Source organism: Salmo trutta, chromosome 23, assembly GCF_901001165.1.
Source record: "Salmo trutta chromosome 23, fSalTru1.1, whole genome shotgun sequence".
Lineage (NCBI taxonomy): Eukaryota > Metazoa > Chordata > Actinopteri > Salmoniformes > Salmonidae > Salmo > Salmo trutta.
In genome coordinates, this window is record NC_042979.1 from 23,576,413 (window position 1) to 23,594,948 (window position 18,536).

The window sequence follows — 18,536 nt, forward strand, 5'->3', positions numbered from 1 at the left end:
ATGCTTTCAGTTCCACTATAAATCTCATAGGAATTTAACATCCCTTTTCAACCTAAAAAAGGCAACAGTATTGCACAGACAGAGCACCATTTGTCTTCATTTACACATGATAAAATGAATTATCTCTTTTAAAATGTATTACTCTGTGCTGAGGACAAGATTAGACCTTTTTTTACAAATGGAAAAACTCTTTCTCCCAAGGGAAGTCTTGTAGCAGAGGTAACTTAATTGTTCGTTTGGTGCAAATATTAAATTCAAACTCTGAACTGTGTTTGTATAACACATACAATTTGAATAAATATCCACTGAAAAGGGGGGTATGCATAAAATAACTTTACAATAATATATTTTATAAATATTGCATTTTTTCTGACAAATTGAACAAACTCTAAAGCTATTCTGTTGAGGAGTGATAGAAATATACAAAGCCTGGAAAGTGTATAACCACATACAAATATATCATGATGCATTTTCCCATACAAATATTCAAAAGTGACATGAAATGAAACAGTAATTAAATGCATTTAAACAGTTAGAAATGTGTAAACAATAATCTGTAGAAATATACAGTACATTATTTGCAGTTATAAGCATACAACACTTTTCACCATCCGTATTAATGAGGTCTGGTCATTAATTTGGTAATTTGGTCATGTGTGTGACTTAATGGAAAGGAAGAGACCTTACACCTATTAATATGTGTATACTCCATGTGTACTAGAAAGTGTATCCTCACTAAGTTGTACACATTTAAACACTTAAACAGGTTCAGAACACACAAATGCACACACACACACACACACACACACACACACACACACACACACACACACACACACACACACACACACACACACACACACACACACACACACACAGAGAACCCATGTGGAGTATCACTGTGGTTGGCCCAGGGGTGTGACTACAGGCCATAGCATGTCAGGTAGTGGCCCCTTAGGCTCCCCAGCTCCCCCAGCCTGACTGGCCCAGTTAAAGTCCACTCCGTTCCTCTTCAGGGCAGCCAAGTGCTTAATGTCCAGTGTGGTGAAGGTGGTGAACTGGACCTGATTCCTCTTGCTGGTGGGGGAGTGGAGTGGATCGCTGCGGGTTGGCTTGGCTAGGAGGGTGGCTGAATCCTGAGCCATGGGGTCCAGGGTGGGAACCTGCTGGGAGCTGCTCCTCCTACCCAAGGTTGCAGTCCTCTCTGGGATAGCACTCATACTCAGGCTGCTCTCCAGAGCACGGTGGCTATCTGTGGAGCATTGTCTCTGCAGGCTGCAGTGGGACTCAATAGAGCCGTGGTTCTCCCGTTTGATGGTGGAGACCTGGGGTGGGTTGTGCGGCGCTGGCCCTGTGCTGGTCCCCAGCCACACCCAGTCGTGCCTATGCTCCTTGGGGCCGTTGGGGTCTGGGTTGCCCTGGACAGGGGTCTTGTTGACACGGAAGCAGAGATTATAGGAGGCGCAGTTGAGTAGGAAGGCCAGGATGGCCAGGACAGAGACTCCCACCAGCGCGAAGATGCCAATCTCCAGGTCTGACATGGCTTTGAACGTCTTCACCAGGTCACTCTCCACCACCTGGGGTGGCTTGGGCTGCTCTTTCTGGGGTGGTGCCTCTGCTTTGGGCATCTCTTTCTTCTGGTTGGGGTTTTCCACCAGGTTCCCCCAGTCTCTCCTCAGCCCCTGTCCTCTGCCCAGGCTTCTGTCTCTGCCAGGTCTGCCAGACACCTGAGGTTTGTCCGTGCCAGGTTTTCCCCTGATGGTGGTACTACTATCAGTGTTGGTGGTGGTGCTGCTGATGCCCTCTCTGATGGTAGAGATGCCACCTCCAGCCACTTTCTGATCCCTGGCTGTTGACGTGGTAACATCAGTTACAGTGCTGTCCTGGCAGTCTGGCACGGTGCTCCTGAACGAGCGTCTGTCTCCATCTCCCTCGGTCAGAGCCCGTGGTGAGGTCACAACTGGCGTGAGTTCCCGTGGTGATGTCACGACTGGCTCAGGCTCTACCTCTGACTCTGAACCTTCACTGCCATAGCCAGTAGCACCACCACCAGTGACCCCTCCGTCCATCCTGCTGCCTTTCTGGAAAGTGACCCTAAGAAGCCCATTGCCCACCACCAGCTTGCTCTTCCTCTTAGACTTCTGGCACTCCTCACAGATCCTCAGCTCAGCTTTCACCAGCGCCCCCTGACCCTCACCCTCCGCCACCACAAATGCTGACTGGGGGGTCCGGCGCACGGTCCCCACACTCTTGTCCCCGGAGGTCACAGTCAGGGAGTAGATGCTGCGGTCAAAGAGGTCCAGAGGGGTCACTGAGCCGTCGCTGAACTGGATCCAGCAGCTGACCAGTGCCTCCTAAACATGGAAATAACACAGAGACAGGATAAGGAGAGGGCTTGGAATTCTCTAAAATAGGTCAAAATACAATCAGGAAATCCATATTCTCCCCATGTGCAGAGTGTCAGACATCCAGAACATCAATTCATTTCCAAATATTCACTCTCATAAATAGATGTGTCAATGCATAAGAGTAGGTGGTAAAGCAGGAGCTGATTTTGCATCTTTCCACAGAATTCTCATGCAACCCAATGATTCACAATTGCACAGTTATTTCAATTCCTGCATTAGCATTTTGTCCGTTGGGTTGACATGATAGCTAATCCCTAATTTTGTCGGTATCTAAGAATTGCCTCTGTTAATCTCACTATAATTAGCTTGGGGGCTATTGTATCACAGACCACAGTCCTATCACATCATGGCATGAAACTCAATTTAACCACAGGGGATCAATATCAGTATAGATGGAGAATACAAACCATTAGCACTAGCCACCAGAGGGCGCAATGTAAATGAATTACTCCCACCACAGTCAGTTCAATAGAACCATAGAGCTGTTAGCTGATAATGAACGATTGGAGCCAGAGGCATGGCCTATATTCTGAGGTGAAATACATTTGCATAGCTTGGAATTGTACTTTACATGGCCCATCATAGAAACAAATGAGCATGTGCACTAACTCCGTTCTAATAGGTTGAGTATTGACTGAGTCAAGTTAGCGATTGGCCAGGCCCCTGGCAGCACAGGGCTGTCATAGTGCTGGCCTAATGGTATCCCCCCTCACAGTTTGGGAAGTGTTTTTGAATGGGCATGCTGCCATGGCTAATGTGTAAGCTGTTAAACTGCGTCCTTGCACTCTGTCTGGCTCACAGCGTGGCCACAGTACTACAGTCCTGAGCTGTGGACACTATTAACTCACACACACAGGAATCACAGGGACAAACCACATGCTGCTAGGCTAGCAGGTTACTGTTATTCACTGTGAAATGTATTATTTTCTTGCTGAATATCTGTGAAGCGCTTTGAGGGTACAGGTTTTCCACTATTGGGGCTTGTTCTTTGGATGTACTTTATTTTGTATAATCGTTTTGAATGAGGTTTGATATAACATAATTTGTTTATTTACCTGTTTGGGTCTCTGCATGACTTCCTGTATTGTAGCCGTGGCAATGATGGCCATGTTTCTCCCTGGGCTGAGCTGGAGGGACAGAGAGAGGCCAGAGACCAGTTGCACTCCCAGCTCTGTCACACTCACTTTGTCTTCCAGAACCCTGACCATCCGCTCAGCCAGGATCGAGTCAGACAGAGGAGACATCACCTGCAACATTATACACACACATTAGTATACACACAAACAAACACACACATGCACACACACAAACATACACACATTACCTGTAGAGTGGTGGTCCCTGCAGCGCGTCCCTGCAGTACAGTCCCAGCCTGTAGTCTGGCTATAGATTGGTCTCCTACCCTGAGAGAGTAGCGCACCAGCCTGGTGACATCCACCTGCCAGTCTGGCCCCAGGAAAGTCTCCAGAGACCCTCCCAATCCCCCTACCATGGGGTCTGGAGATGGGTCCGACGGCTCGGCCACAAAGGGTGTGAGCACCCTGACCACAGTGTGTTGGTACTGTAGCATGCAGCCTCTGCTCTTCCTCATCTCCTCCTCTTCCTCACTGTCCCAGCTGGTCCTGAGAAAACAACACTTAATTGTATACTCTTACAAGAAAACTGTCAGATGGAAGAGGTTCAAGAAAAATCTGAGAGTTGAATGGGTTTGGGTAGCTAGCTCTGACACCAACCATAACCATGTAAACATAGAGTGTAGCTCCAGAGAAAACAACAACACCCTACACAATCCATCCATCCACCTCAGTGTATTGAGTAAGAACCAGGCAGCGGTAAGACACTCAGTATTGAGTGAGACCCTACTGACCTGTTTTCTGAGAGCAAGTCTATGGCCCTTCTACGGGGAATAACACACTAATGTAACTAACAGTGATGTGATGATAGATTATTATTATAGAGTACAGCAATATGCATTAGTCAAGGCTGATAAGCTGGAAGATTTCTATTCTCTACCCTCTCTCTCATAGTACTTACTGTATTATTGGAATCATCTATCTGTTTGAACAGCACAGCTCTTGTCTATGAGACTTCTAAACAAACAGGCTTTAGGACTCCTACTTAGATTTGTCAAATAATGGTATTGGATTTCATCCTTTGTCACTATGCAGTGGGTCACTACTAGTGGCTCTTGTGATGATTTGTTATTAAGTTTTGTGCAAACAATCTGTCAATCAAATCCTTCTTTGAATCCTTCACGAATGCCAAACTCCAGCCTTGCTGCAGCAGGTCTTGGCATCAGCTCTCTCATCAGCTCTCTCTGCGGATTTCTAAATAGTTTGTAGTTGACAAAGTCTTACATTGGTATGTGGCCAACATTGGTATCTGGAGAGTTGTTATTAAAAGCAAAACCATACCTCTTGTTGCCAGCGGCCACGGGGACTCTCCAGCCCTTGATCTGGCTGAGTTCGGGGTTGGCTATGTCGATAAGCAGGGGGAGGCGGGGCATCCACACACTCATCTCCAGTTGTGCACTCAGGTAGCTGTAGGTGAAGTTGAGCACCATCCTCATCCTCCCCCTCGTCTCCTTCCCATTAACAAACACATAGTCACAACGATCCGACACCTGGGGGACACAGGGGGATGCTGAGCTATTAAAGAACACAACCTCTTCATGAGGAGTTATGTGACGTGGATAGCAAGCTGAAGTCTACTTGCCCATAATGTACTAGCCCATTAATTTCTGTCATTTGAGGTTCCTGTGCCCATTGTCACATAGACTTTGGTTAGATTCAAACTGGGCCACCGAGTATCCACATTATAGCGCGATTAAAATGTTTCCACTGCATATGTCTGTTCAATCGGAAATGACTGTAAAATGTTCAATTGTGTTATAACGCAGATCTTATGCGGTCCGGATTTGATCTAGCCCTTAGCTATCTAAGGTTTATAAATCTAAGTGATGACAGAGACAGAAGAAAGAAAGAGCATGCCGTGGAACCATCATATTGTATCTGTGTGTATGTGTATAGAAATATATCCGTGCTCGGGAGACCGGATGATCCTTTACCCTAACCCAGTGAGGTCCTTAGCTCTAAGAGGGGTCACTGACTGGGAAGAGAGAGTGATATAATAACTGGAAACATTTCTACAGTCTTCATAAGTGATAATACAGAAATACAAACCCACCCTTACCTTGAAAAGATTAGCTCAAGTGAGTGACCTCTTAATGGAAAATGCTAGGCTATAATATAATTTCCTCACTTGCACTCCTGCTCTTTATCTAGCTTTTTCAAAATTTGCTGGGTGAATGTTCTCTCTCTCTGTTTCCCTCTGTCTCTCTCTCTGTCACCCTCTCTCTGTCTGTCTCTGTCTGTCTCACCCCCTCGCTGTCTCTTTTCATCTCTCCGTCTCTCTCTCTCTCTTTTAATTGAGTAAAGTCCCTATGCCATTGGCTCCACGAGATCTGCTCGAAAAACATGCATTTCACATGCAAGTATGATTTTTATTATGGTCTCTGAATGATTCTGAATATGATTGTCATAAGGACGTTTGTCTTGTTCTCTTACAACATACAGATACGTAGATATAGAATCTCAATTTGAGCCAGTTTGCTGCAGCAGGAAAATAATCCTGCAGCAACAGGACATGTGGATTATAATTCATGGACATTTTTGTAGAGGTTGATACATTTTTCATAAGGGAAAATCAAGTCTGAAATGTCAAAGTGGAAATTATAAACTTCAGCAGCCTTTTTAAACCTCAAATACACTACAATTTTTAAATGTCCTGCATTGCAGCAAAGTTCTCCTGCAACAAGGTGATCAAATTAAGATCCTACACCTGTAGAGCAAAAGTGAATATTGAAACAGGGCTTCCAAAGCTGTACCTTCAGCACGTTCTCGTCAGTGGACCTGCAGTTGGTATAGTTGGTGACATCGGTGACAGTGCCGTCAGCCTCCACAGCCAGAGTCCTGACTGGGGCAGACACTTTCTTACCAGTCAGAACAGCTGTGTTCAGTACATCACTGTCCTACAGGTGACAGACGGGACAGAGTGACCATGTGAGGCAGGCATATAACCACACACTCACATTCAAAAATGGGCATTCACATATAAGCATGCATGCGCACAAGAACACACACACACATACACACCCACACACATTTACACAAAGATTGGCATGCACATGTACACACACTCGCATGAACGCACAAAATGAACAATAATACAATTACATGAACACGCACTCACGCACTTCCTTGTACAGTTAAGTCTGTGCATATGTTTAACTGCTTACCTCCTAAACATAAATAGACAAATCAAGGTTGGTCTACAGCTGATAAGATCTCTCTTATAGCTCTATAACCCCTCGTTGAACATGGGTTTTAAAGTGTTTTCTGGCCATGATACTCTCTAATAATGTTTGTTCTAATCTAGAAGGCGAGGGGGCTGATACAGTGGCTGATGACTGTATGGCCCAGCTGATGTAGATTTAATCGCAGCTCTCGACAGATGTTGCACGGCAGCCTGTAAGTCATTCTGAACTCAGCAGCACAGCACAACAGCTGCTGACCGCAATTCAGAAAGTCACCCAAACTGACTACCAGTACAATAAAGTTGTATTGTATTGTACAGACCTACTGTACTGAAGCAATCCCTATGGTTTTTGTAGTACCAACACCGCTTTGAAAAAGGGATTAATTCCTGTCACAAGTACACAGGTGGTAATACCATCTTCTGACAAACCAGATCTATACCTTGTACTTGTACATTTGGAAAAATGGTATAAAGCATTGTGGCTTCGTTATAAAGATGTTTCATTCCTCCCTATCGGGGGCTGTTTGATCCTCAATGAACGTCAACTGCTTTAACATTGAAGGAGAGTGTGACCTGGGCCAGAACAGCCCTGATGTTATCAAAGCTAGAGGCCAATACAGCTGGCACTCAGCTGTACAACAATGACCACATCGACACCCCCCTGACATCCCCCTCTCCAGGGCTCTCTCAATCATGTACACACACATTTTATTGTTATTTTATAGCCAACATCTCCTCCATAAAACATCAAACCAGATGAGAGTACAATAGACATACATTTACGGTAGACCCACACAGTACTTAATTGCACATCCAGCATGACTGTAATTCAACTTACTGTCACGCTGCAGGGAGAATAAAGTGGTGGTGTTACTGTTAATGCAACTACTGCTGTGCCATACAAACCCAGGTGCATCTGCACACAGGTGCATGCACGCATACAAATAAAATGCCACACGTGCACACAGATAAAAGGCACGCACACATGCTCCTCACCATGACCAGTGGTGTCAGGCCTACGTAGTCTCTCTGGGTGGTATAGATCCTCATGACGCCAACATCCTTGATGTGTCCTGTTTCCAAACGCCATGTGATCATCTGGCTCTCTAATTGTTGCTCAGTCAACTCCTTGGTCTCAAAGTCAAGCTGCAAGACCTCCAACAGACCCCTGTCAATCCATAAATACAGTTACATTCACATTCTGCATCCTACTGATATTCACTGTAGCATTCAATACAATGTGTCACAGCTCATGAATGGACATGAATACTGCAATCATCAAGATGTATGCTGCAATCAAGAACAACAAGACCCTCTTATATCTAACATGCACATTCAAACCCCCAGTGTTATTATAAAATGATCATATTCTAACCTAAACCTTGCTTATAGTGTATGTAATACAGAGATGGGCAACTGGTGGCGGGGGAGGGGATGGGTGTTCAGAGCACTCTGTTTGGTCAAACAGTTGCTAGACAACAGATGTGTGGATGTCCTTAGTGGTTGTCCTTGGTGCTGTCAGTAGGATACTGTGTTGGTTTACTGTGTTGTATTATTCACTGTCTCCCTCCCTCCTGCTCTCTTCATCTTCTCTCCTCAATATCTCCCTCCTTCCTCATCTGTCCATTTGTCTCCTCCATCTCTTCTCCATCTCTCCTCCATCTCTCTTTCATTCTCGGATCAGGCCCGCAGATCAATCCCCCTCCCCCAACTTTTCCAGCCTCTTCAGCTTAGACCTCGAGATAGCTTTGCTCTACATATACTTATTCATCAATAAAAGAGATTGGACAGGATTCTATGGGGAACATTTTCACCATGATTCCACTCAATTACTTCAGCACAGGAATGGAGGAGAAAGAGGTGGTAATTCCCCCTCTTTTTCCTGGAAACCCTCTCTGGGGGCTTTGGGGGTCGTAGCTTGTAAATCTGTGGTCTTATCATCAGTTTCAGAGTGCTAGGGTGGGTAGGGGGGTAACTTCTGTCCACCCCTCTGGGCGTTCACTGGTCTGTTCACTGGTTAATACCGCAACCAGGACTTGAAATATCTGGGCTCCTTATCTTGCCCGGAATGTGCCAGCCAGCGGTTAAGCCCGGATAACGCACTGAGGATTACTGATGATTACAGATAAGTGGGCCGGACAGGCGGCGCGCTGAGCCGGGTTGGAGTGTGTGTGTGTGTGTGTGTGTGTGTTTGTCTGAGGGGTATGGTATGTGCTAGGAGGTTGCTGGGCAGAGGTGTGTTTTTCCATCTGGATCAGGAAGTGTTATGATAGCACCACATAATTGTTCATGTTGACATAATTGACACTGTGCTGACTAGTGGTGGCTATTCAGCAGCCTGATGGTCTGGGGGTAGAAGCTTTTGGCCAGTCTTACAGTTTTTGCCATGATGTTCCCATACTGCCCACGTCTGAGTGATGGAAAAGGGAAGAACAGGGCATGGCTCGGGTGGCTGGGGTACCTGATGATCTTCTTGGCCTTCCTGCAACATGTGGTGTTGTAGGTGTTGTGGAGGGCAGGCAGTGTGCATCCAATGGTGCGTTCGGCTGAGCGTACCACCCTCTTTAGCGCCTTGCGGTCACTGGCGGTGGAGTTGCCGTACAAGGCTGTGATGCAGCCCGACACTATGCTCTCGATGGTGCTCCTGTAAAACACTGTGATGGCCCTCGAGGACAGGCCAGATTTCTTCAGCATCTTGAGGTGCTGTGTGGTTTGGCCATTTCACCTCCCCGGAGATGTGTACACCGAGGAACTTTAAGTTTTTGATCGTCTCCACGGCGGCCCCGTTGATAAGGATGGGGGCGTGCTCCTTTGTTTTGCTGATGTTGAGGGAGAGGTTGTTAACCTGTCACCACCCCGTCAGTGACATCATGGAGAAATATTCTAAACTGTTCATATCAACACAGTTGATCCCTCCCCCACTGCGATAGACAGGAGGATTACTAATGTTATTACTGATATCATGATAATCTCAAAGAGCCTTACAAACAACTGATTGACATTGTCATCTACTGTATGTTATTCCTTGTAGTTACAGAGCAGGTTTCCCAGACACAGATTAGTGCTACAGTCTATTTCTCCATTGAGGAATGCTTTTTAGTCCAGGACTAGGCTTGATCTCTGTCCTGGAAACTGGCCCATATTCCGTGAGATTATAACTAGGGCCCAGAGTTTTTCCTGATCACATGAACTGACCAGGGAAAACTGGGCCCAATTTACGTATAACATATCTTATAGAAACCAGGGAAATAAGTGTCTTAAGCAAATATCAGTGCAGCTGTGCCACATCTATCAGTTCAAAAAGTACTGAATAGTCACTTCAGTCTATTTACAAGGAGAGTGATTAACCACAATGTAACAGAGATCTGCTCCACACAATAAACGGCTGTCTGCACAGCTGCCGGGACCACACCAACAAGGCAACTGATTAAATTAATTTGTTTTTTTCCCTCGATCAAGTCCTAGAATTGCAATCTGTTCTTCTTCCTGACATTTTAACGAAGAGAATTCTAAGAATCTGGAAAGCTATAAGAAACAACCTGTTTGTTTCTTCTACCTTTCTCTTCGGACAAATGCTGTACATCAATAATCTCACACTTCTCATATCAGTAAGAACATGACAAAGGAAGGCCATTATTAAGATTTAAGAGAGCCTACAAAACTCAAGATGTTTGAGGAAAATGAAGGGCTATACACCTTTTCCCGGGATTGGTGGTCTTCCTCTGACACACGACAGAGATGGTGTTTGCGCCCCTTCTGCCAGGCTCCAGGGCGATGTCCCATAAGGCTGAGTCACTGGGCCTCGCTGTACTGAACGACATGCCTTTCCTCACTGTGGCTCTGGAACACATAGACACACACAGGTCAGTTAACACACACATACACACACACACAGGTCAGTTAACACACACATACACACACACAGATCAGTTAATAATCAAATCAAATCAAAGTTTATTTGTCACGTGTGCCGAATACAACAGGTGTAGACCTTACAGTGAAATGCTTACTTACAGGCTCTAACCAATAGTGCGAAAAAAGAAGGTATGTGTGTGTGTGTGTGTAGGTAAGTAAAGAAATAAAACAACAGTAAAAAGACATTTGAAAATAAGAGTAGCAAGGCTATATACAGACACCGGTTAGTCAGGCTTATTGAGGTAGTATGTACATGTGGGTATGGTTAAAGTGACTATGCATATATGATGAACAGAGAGTAGCAGTAGCATAAAAAGAGGGGTTGGCGGGTGGTGGGACACAATGCAGATAGCCCGGTTAGCCAATGTGCGGGAGCACTGGTTGGTCGGGACAATTGAGGTAGTATGTACATGTGTAACAGCTGTCGTGGAAGATAGAACGGGACCAAGGCGCAGCGGGTTGCGTGCTCAACATCTTTATTATAACAATGAGAACACCACGAAATAACAATAAACAAACTAACGACAGGAACAGAGACGCAGGCTCAACAAAAGCAGTGCTAACAAATAACTACCCACAAGTGACAAATAAAACACACACCTACTTATAGGACTCCCAATCAGAGGCAACTAGAAACACCTGCCTCCAATTGAGAGTCCAGCACCCAACCTACACATAGAAAAACTAACCTAGAACATACCCATAGAAATATAAACATAAACCAGTGACCAACAAACCCCGTAATACATAAATCAACTACCCTCTGCCACGTCCTGACCAAACTACAATAACAAAATATCCTCTATACTGGTCAGGACGTGACAACATGAATCTATAGTTAAAGTGACTATGCATATAAGATAAACAAAGAGTAGCAGGGGGGGAGGGCACACAATGCAAATAGTCCGGGTAACCATTTGGTTACCTGTTCAGGAGTCTTATGGCTTGGGGGTAAAAACTGTTGAGAAGCCTTTTTGTCCTAGACTTGGCACTCCGGTACCGCTTGCCATGGGGTAGTAGAGAGAACAGTCTATGACTGGGGTGGCTGGGGTCTTTGACAATTTTCAAGGCCTTCCTCTGACACCGCCTGGTGTAGAAGTCCTGGATGGCAGGCAGCTTTGCCCCAGTGATGTACTGAGCCGTACGCACTACCCTCTGAAGTGCCTTGCGGTTGGAGGCCGAGCAATTGCCGTACCAGCAGTGATGCAACCGGTCAGGATGCTCTCAATGTTGCAGCTGTAGAACCTTTTGAGGATCTCAGGACCCATGCCAAATCTTTTTAGTTTCCTGAAGGGGAATAGGCTTTGTCGTGCCCTCTTCACAACTGTCTTGGTGTGTTTGGACCATTCTAATTTGTTGTTGATGTGGACACCAAGGAATTTGAAGCTCTCAACCTGCTCCACTACAGCCCCGTCGATGAGAATGGGGACATGCTCGGTGCTCCTTTTCCTGTAGTCCACAATCATCTCCTTAGTCTTGGTTACACATACACAGGTCAGTTAACACACATACACACACACAGGTCAGTTAATACACACACATACACACACTCAGCTCAGTTAATACACACACATAGGTCAGTTAACACACACATACACACACACATAGGTCAGTTAACACACACACATACAAACACACAGGTCAGTTAATACACACACACAGGTCAGTTAACACACACATAAACACACAGGTCAGTTAACACACACAAACACACAGGTCAGTTAACACACACACAGGTCAGTTAACACACACATACACACACACAGGTCAGTTAACACACACATACACACACACACACAGGTCAGTTAACACACACATACACACACACACACACACACACACACACACACACACACACACACACACACACACACACACACACACACACACACACACACACACAGGTCCATGGATATATTATTTAAATACTTGGATGGCTCACAACTTTCTCCAGCAAAATCAAGACAAGACTGAGGTACATATTGTTGAAGCCAAAGCACAGAGAGAGAATCTAGCCACACATTTGAATTCACTGGCGTTAAAGATAAAACACCAGGTAAAAAACCTAGGTGTTGTTTCAGATTCTGAACTAAATTCCTAAATTCCTCATAAGGAAGTGACTGAAATAGCTTTTTACCCCCTGAGGAACATTGCCAAGGTGCGTCCGTTTCTCTCTCAGGTTGATACAGAGAGACTCATCCATGCTTTTATTATAAGCAGGCTTGACTACTGTAAAGCTCTCCTGTCTGGTCTACCCAAGAAAGCCTTTTCAACTGCAAAACATACAGAATGCTGCAGCATGGCTACTGACCAAGACCAGACGGAGAGCACACATTACACCGGTTTTAAGGTCTATGCACTGGCTGCCTGTGAGTTTTAGAATTCATTTTCAGATGATTGGTTTTTAAATCAATCCACAATTGTGCACCCCAATACATGTCAGACATGCTTTTAAGTTATGTACCCAGTAGGTCCCTCAATTTCTCTGGTCTTTTAACTATCCCAAAACCTAGGACCAAGAGGCATGGAGCCTCTGGAATAGCCTGCCAGAGAACCCAAGGGGGACCGAAACTGTGTACATATTTAAAAGATATCTTAAAACACATATTTTTTGCTTAGCTTTTCCTTAGGGTGCTTTTTAGTCATTCGGTTTGTGTAATTCTTCAGTTTTTTTATCTTATGTTTGTTGTGCAGTAAATATTTCAGCTTTTATTTTCATTGTTTTATTTGTTATTTTCCTGTAAAGCACATTGCGTTGCATTCCATGTTTGAAATGTGCTGTAGAAATAAAGCTTGGTTTGATTTGATTTAAAGGTCAGCCATTTTGGTCAGGGAGTTGGTCAACCATGGTTTGCCAGTGATGTGATAAGATATTGTGTAAAATAATGAATTTGAAGAATTTATCTGGTACTGTGTGTTTGTTAGCTACTGTAGCTAGCCAGACAGTTTTAGAGGAATTATTCCATAATTGTTTCAAATGAACTGCCAATATGCCAACATTCCATTCAATCAATGCAGTCAATCCAATCAGTTGATGATAGGACTTAGACAAGTTGCAAATGCAACAAGTACTGATATTGAATTATATAATAACACTCTCAGCTTTCCAAGAAAATACATTTGAGACATTTATGGTCTGTGTTTACATATATTTTAGAGATGTTATTCAGAAAATTGGTATGAAACCCCATATAAACTGTTTTTATGATTATATGACAATATTTTAGGTTGACAATAATTATATTACACAATTTCTGATATATCACAAGTCTTTTTTCCCCTGCATAAGGAAAATCAGGATTATGCCTCTACGGCTATTCACTCCAATTTGACTGGTTTGGATTTCTCCCTGACCATAATGTCTGCCAATTTCACCCCATTCTGTAACTTTGAGGGTTTATGACAGCCTCTCTATTAATTTAATAGGATCTCTATGATTGCTCAAATAATTTGAGTCCGTATTCTTGGCTGTCTTTAGGACCATGCAGAGCATCGCTCGGAGAGCAGCTGCCAGCCTGCACCCTTTTCTCTCACTTTTAGAAAGCAGAGACAGTACCAGTTTGCTTTGCAAGTCAGCCGTTTAGGCAGTGTGCCGATTGCTTTGAATTTAATATCGGCATTTTAACTCGGCCTTGTAAACCTTGTTGTAATCTGATAGCCAGGGGTTCATTGAATTGGGAATTGGGAGGTGAGGTAGCCCTCCTTTTTGGTGATCATTTAAACCCAAAACCTATTTTATTGCTTTTAAAATATAGGTTGTGATAGCTGTAGGCCTAATAGATAATATCATTAATTTACCCAGTAGGCTAGCGCAATTTTGGTTTCATGTTTTGGTATGAAAATAAACACAACTGAACAACATGCTATTTAGAGCATTTCCCCGAAATACATGTCATGTGTTTTGCTTCAAAGACAATACCAATTGTAGGCTAAAACAAATGTACATTGTAATGCAGTGACAGAATGATAATTGAGATAATGCAAATAATTTATGATTACCTAACTTTTTAACTTCTTGCTTTAGGCCTACTTCATCATCATCTTCTGCATCCCTAATCCCTACCGGAAGCCTACCTGCCTCTGGTACAATGCATTTCCACCTCTCACTCTATCAGTTTGTGTGTTCATCTTCCTCAATTAAAATTAGATATTCAACAGATCAATCTTGCTGGAAAAGCATCATTAAATAATGCTAAGTTATTTAGCTATAGTGTGGATGTAGGGATGTTTAAAAATATATATATAATTATCACCAAGATAGTGTAACTACTGCACAGGCAACACAATAGCATCAGACAGCAACAAGCTGGCCCGGGCAAATATAAACATTTGTGGGAAGCGCAGGAGACAATGTTGGTGGGAAGCGCAGGAGACAATGTTGGTGGTAAGTGCAGGAGACAATGTTGGTGGGAAGCGCAGGAGACAATGTTGGTGGTAAGTGCAGGAGACAATGTTGGTGGGAAGTGCAGGAGACAATGTTGGTGGGAAGCGCAGGAGACAATGTTGGTGGGAAGCGCAGGAGACAATGTTGGTGGGAAGCGCAGGAGACAATGTTGGTGGTAAGTGCAGGAGACAATGTTGGTGGGAAGCGCAGGAGACAATGTTGGTGGGAAGCGCAGGAGACAATGTTGGTGGGAAGCGCAGGAGACAATGTTGGTGGTAAGTGCAGGAGACAATGTTGGTGGGAAGCGCAGGAGACAATGTTGGTGGGAAGCGCAGGAGACAATGTTGGTGGTAAGTGCAGGAGACAATGACACTGTCATAGGTGCCTGTCATGCCAGTTTTCATGGTTACCTAACTGTGCCCAAAAAATCCAATAAAATCCAATAAAATTGTATTTGTTATATGCACCGAATACAACAGTGAAATGCTTACTTACAAGCCCTTAACCAACAATGCAGTTTTTTAGAAAATACCTAAAAAAGTAAGAAATAATTAAAGAGCAGCAGTAAAATAACAATAGCGAGGCTATATACATGGGGTAGCGGTACAGAGTCAATGTGCGGGGCTTAAGGTTAATTGAGGTAAAATGTACATGTAGGTAGAGTTATTAAAGCGACTATGCATAGACAATAACAGACGGAGCAGCAGCAAATGTCTAACTAATTAATAATTATATAGCTGTCTGCTAGAGGTCTTATTAATGTCACTTGTTAAGACGAATGGGAGGAGACAGGCTAAATAAGGATTTTTAAGCCTTGACACAAAATATTTAAGTGCCTTTAAACGGGGTATGGTAGAAGGTGTCAGGTGTGTCAATTACTGAAACGCTGCTGGGTTTTTCACGCTCAACAGTTTCCCGTGTATCAAGAATGTCCACCACCCAAAGGATATCCAGGCAACTTGACATAACTGTGGGAAGCATTGGAGTCAACATGGGCCAGCATCCCTATGGAATGCTTTCAACATCTTGTAGAGTCCATGCCCAGATGAATTGAGGCTGTTCTGAGGGAAAAAGGGGGTGCAACTCAATATTACGAAGGAGTTCCGAATGGTTTGTATACTCAGTGTATTTGCTCTCATAGGTACTGTAGGTCTTTGAATTGGAATATTAATTGCTTAGCAGGGCATTGTCTTATAACATACAAACGTCTCATTACTATTTAATCTTAGCTGACTACCTGTTTGAAACATGACAAACAGGATCAAAGAAAGAAATCCTCCTCCATGAAGTCTGTTACAGCTTCAGTGATTGCTTTTGGAGGGAACAACATTCAGATGATGATGATGGAGGAACAACATTCAGATGATGATGATGGGGGAACAACATTCAGATGATGATGATGATGGGGGAACAACATTCAGATAATGATGATGATGGGGGACAACATTCAGATGATGATGATGGGGACAACATTCAGATGATGATAATGAGGGGGACAACCATCATCATCATCTGAAGATTGTCCCCATCATCATCATCTGAAAATGATGAAGGGGGACAACATTCAGATGATGATGGGGGACAACATTCAGATGATGATAACGGAGGACAACATTCAGATGATGATGATGGGGGACAATATTCAGATGATGATGACGGGGGACAACATTCAGATGATGATGATGGGGGACAATATTCAGATGATGATGATGGGACAACATTCAGATGATGATGGGGGGACAACATTCAGATGATGATGATGGGGACAACATTCAGATGATGATGATGGGGGGACAATATACAGATGATGATGCAAAGGGGGGCAGCATTCAGATGATGATGAAGGGGGACAACATTCAGATGATGATGATGGGGACAACATACAGATGATGATGAGGATGGTGGGACAACATACAGATGATGATGATGGGGGACAACATTCAGATGATGATTATGGGGGACAACATTCAAATGATGATGATGACGGGTGACAACATTTAGATGATGATGATGATGGGGGACAACATTCAGATGATGATGATGATGATGGGGGACAACATTCAGATGATGATGATGGTGGACAATATTCAGATGATGATGATGGGGGACAATATTCAGATGATGATGATGGGGGACAACATTCAGATGATGATGATGGGACAACATTCAGATGATGATGGGGGGACAACAGTCAGATGATGATGGGGGACAACATTCAGATGATGATGATGGGGGGACAACATTCAGATAATGATGATGATGGGGGGACAACGTACAGATGATGATGAGGATGGTGGGACAACATACAGATGATGATGATGATGAAGGGGGACAACATTCAGATGATGATGATGGGGGACAACATTCAGATGATGATGATGATGATGGGGGACAACATTCAGATGATGATGATGGGGGACAAAATTCAGATGATGATAAAGGAGGGACAACATTCAGATGATGATGACGGGGGGACAACAATCAGATGATGATGCTGATGGGGGGACATCATTCAGATGATGATGATGGGGACAATATTCAGATGATGATGACGGGGGGACAACCATCAGATGATGATGATTGGGGCAACAACATTCAGATGATGATGACGGGGGGACAACAATCAGATGATGATGCTGATGGGGGGGACATTATTCAGATGATGATGATGGGGGAAAACATTGAGATTATGATGATAGGGGGACAACATACAGATGATGATGATGAGGGACAACATTCAGATATTGATGATGCGGGGACAACATCCAGTTGGTGATGATAGGGGACAACATTCAGATTATAATGATGGGGGACAACATTGAGATGATGATGATGGGGGACAATATTCAGATGATGATGATGGGGGACAATATTCAGATGATGATGATGGGGGACAACATTCAGATGATGATTATGGCGGGAAAACATTCAGATGATGATGATGATGGGGACAACATTCAGATGATGATGATGAGGGGGACAACCATCATCATCATCTGAAGACTGTCCCCATCATCATCATCTGAAAATGATGAAGGGGGACAACATTCAGATGATGATGATGGTGGACAATATTCAGATGATGATGATGGGGGACAATATTCAGATGATGATGATGGGGGACAACATTCAGATGATGATGATGGGGGACAATATTCAGATGATGATGATGGGACAACATTCAGATGATGATGGGGGGACAACATTCAGATGATTATGGGGACAAAATTCAGACGATGATTATAGGGGGCAACATTCAGATGATGATGATGATGGGGGATAACATTCAGATGATGATGATGATGGGGGACAACATTCAGATGATGATGATGATGGGGACAACATTCAGATGATGCTGTTGATGATGGGGGACAACATTCAGATGATGATGACTGGGTGACAACAATCAGATGTTGATGATGTGGAACAACTTTCATATAATGTTTATGGGGGGACAACATTAAGATGATGATGATGATGGGGGACAACATTCAGATGATACTGATGATGGG

At 43.9% G+C, this 18,536-nt stretch overlaps 1 protein-coding gene across 1 annotated transcript in view; it reads right to left on the bottom strand.

Moving 5' to 3' along the window:
• Positions 1–896: 896 nt before the first annotated feature.
• The window catches only part of LOC115160281 (transmembrane protein 132C-like), a 40,785-nt gene continuing 23,145 nt past the window's right edge, over positions 897–18,536 (bottom strand). The window contains exons 3-9 of the mRNA XM_029710643.1: positions 10,422–10,565; positions 7,722–7,893; positions 6,295–6,438; positions 4,823–5,031; positions 3,733–4,030; positions 3,464–3,655; positions 897–2,354 (exon numbers count right to left, since the gene is read on the bottom strand). Coding sequence (XP_029566503.1) covers positions 897–2,354; positions 3,464–3,655; positions 3,733–4,030; positions 4,823–5,031; positions 6,295–6,438; positions 7,722–7,893; positions 10,422–10,565 — 2,617 coding nt within the window. The remainder of the gene's footprint in view (positions 2,355–3,463; positions 3,656–3,732; positions 4,031–4,822; positions 5,032–6,294; positions 6,439–7,721; positions 7,894–10,421; positions 10,566–18,536) is intronic.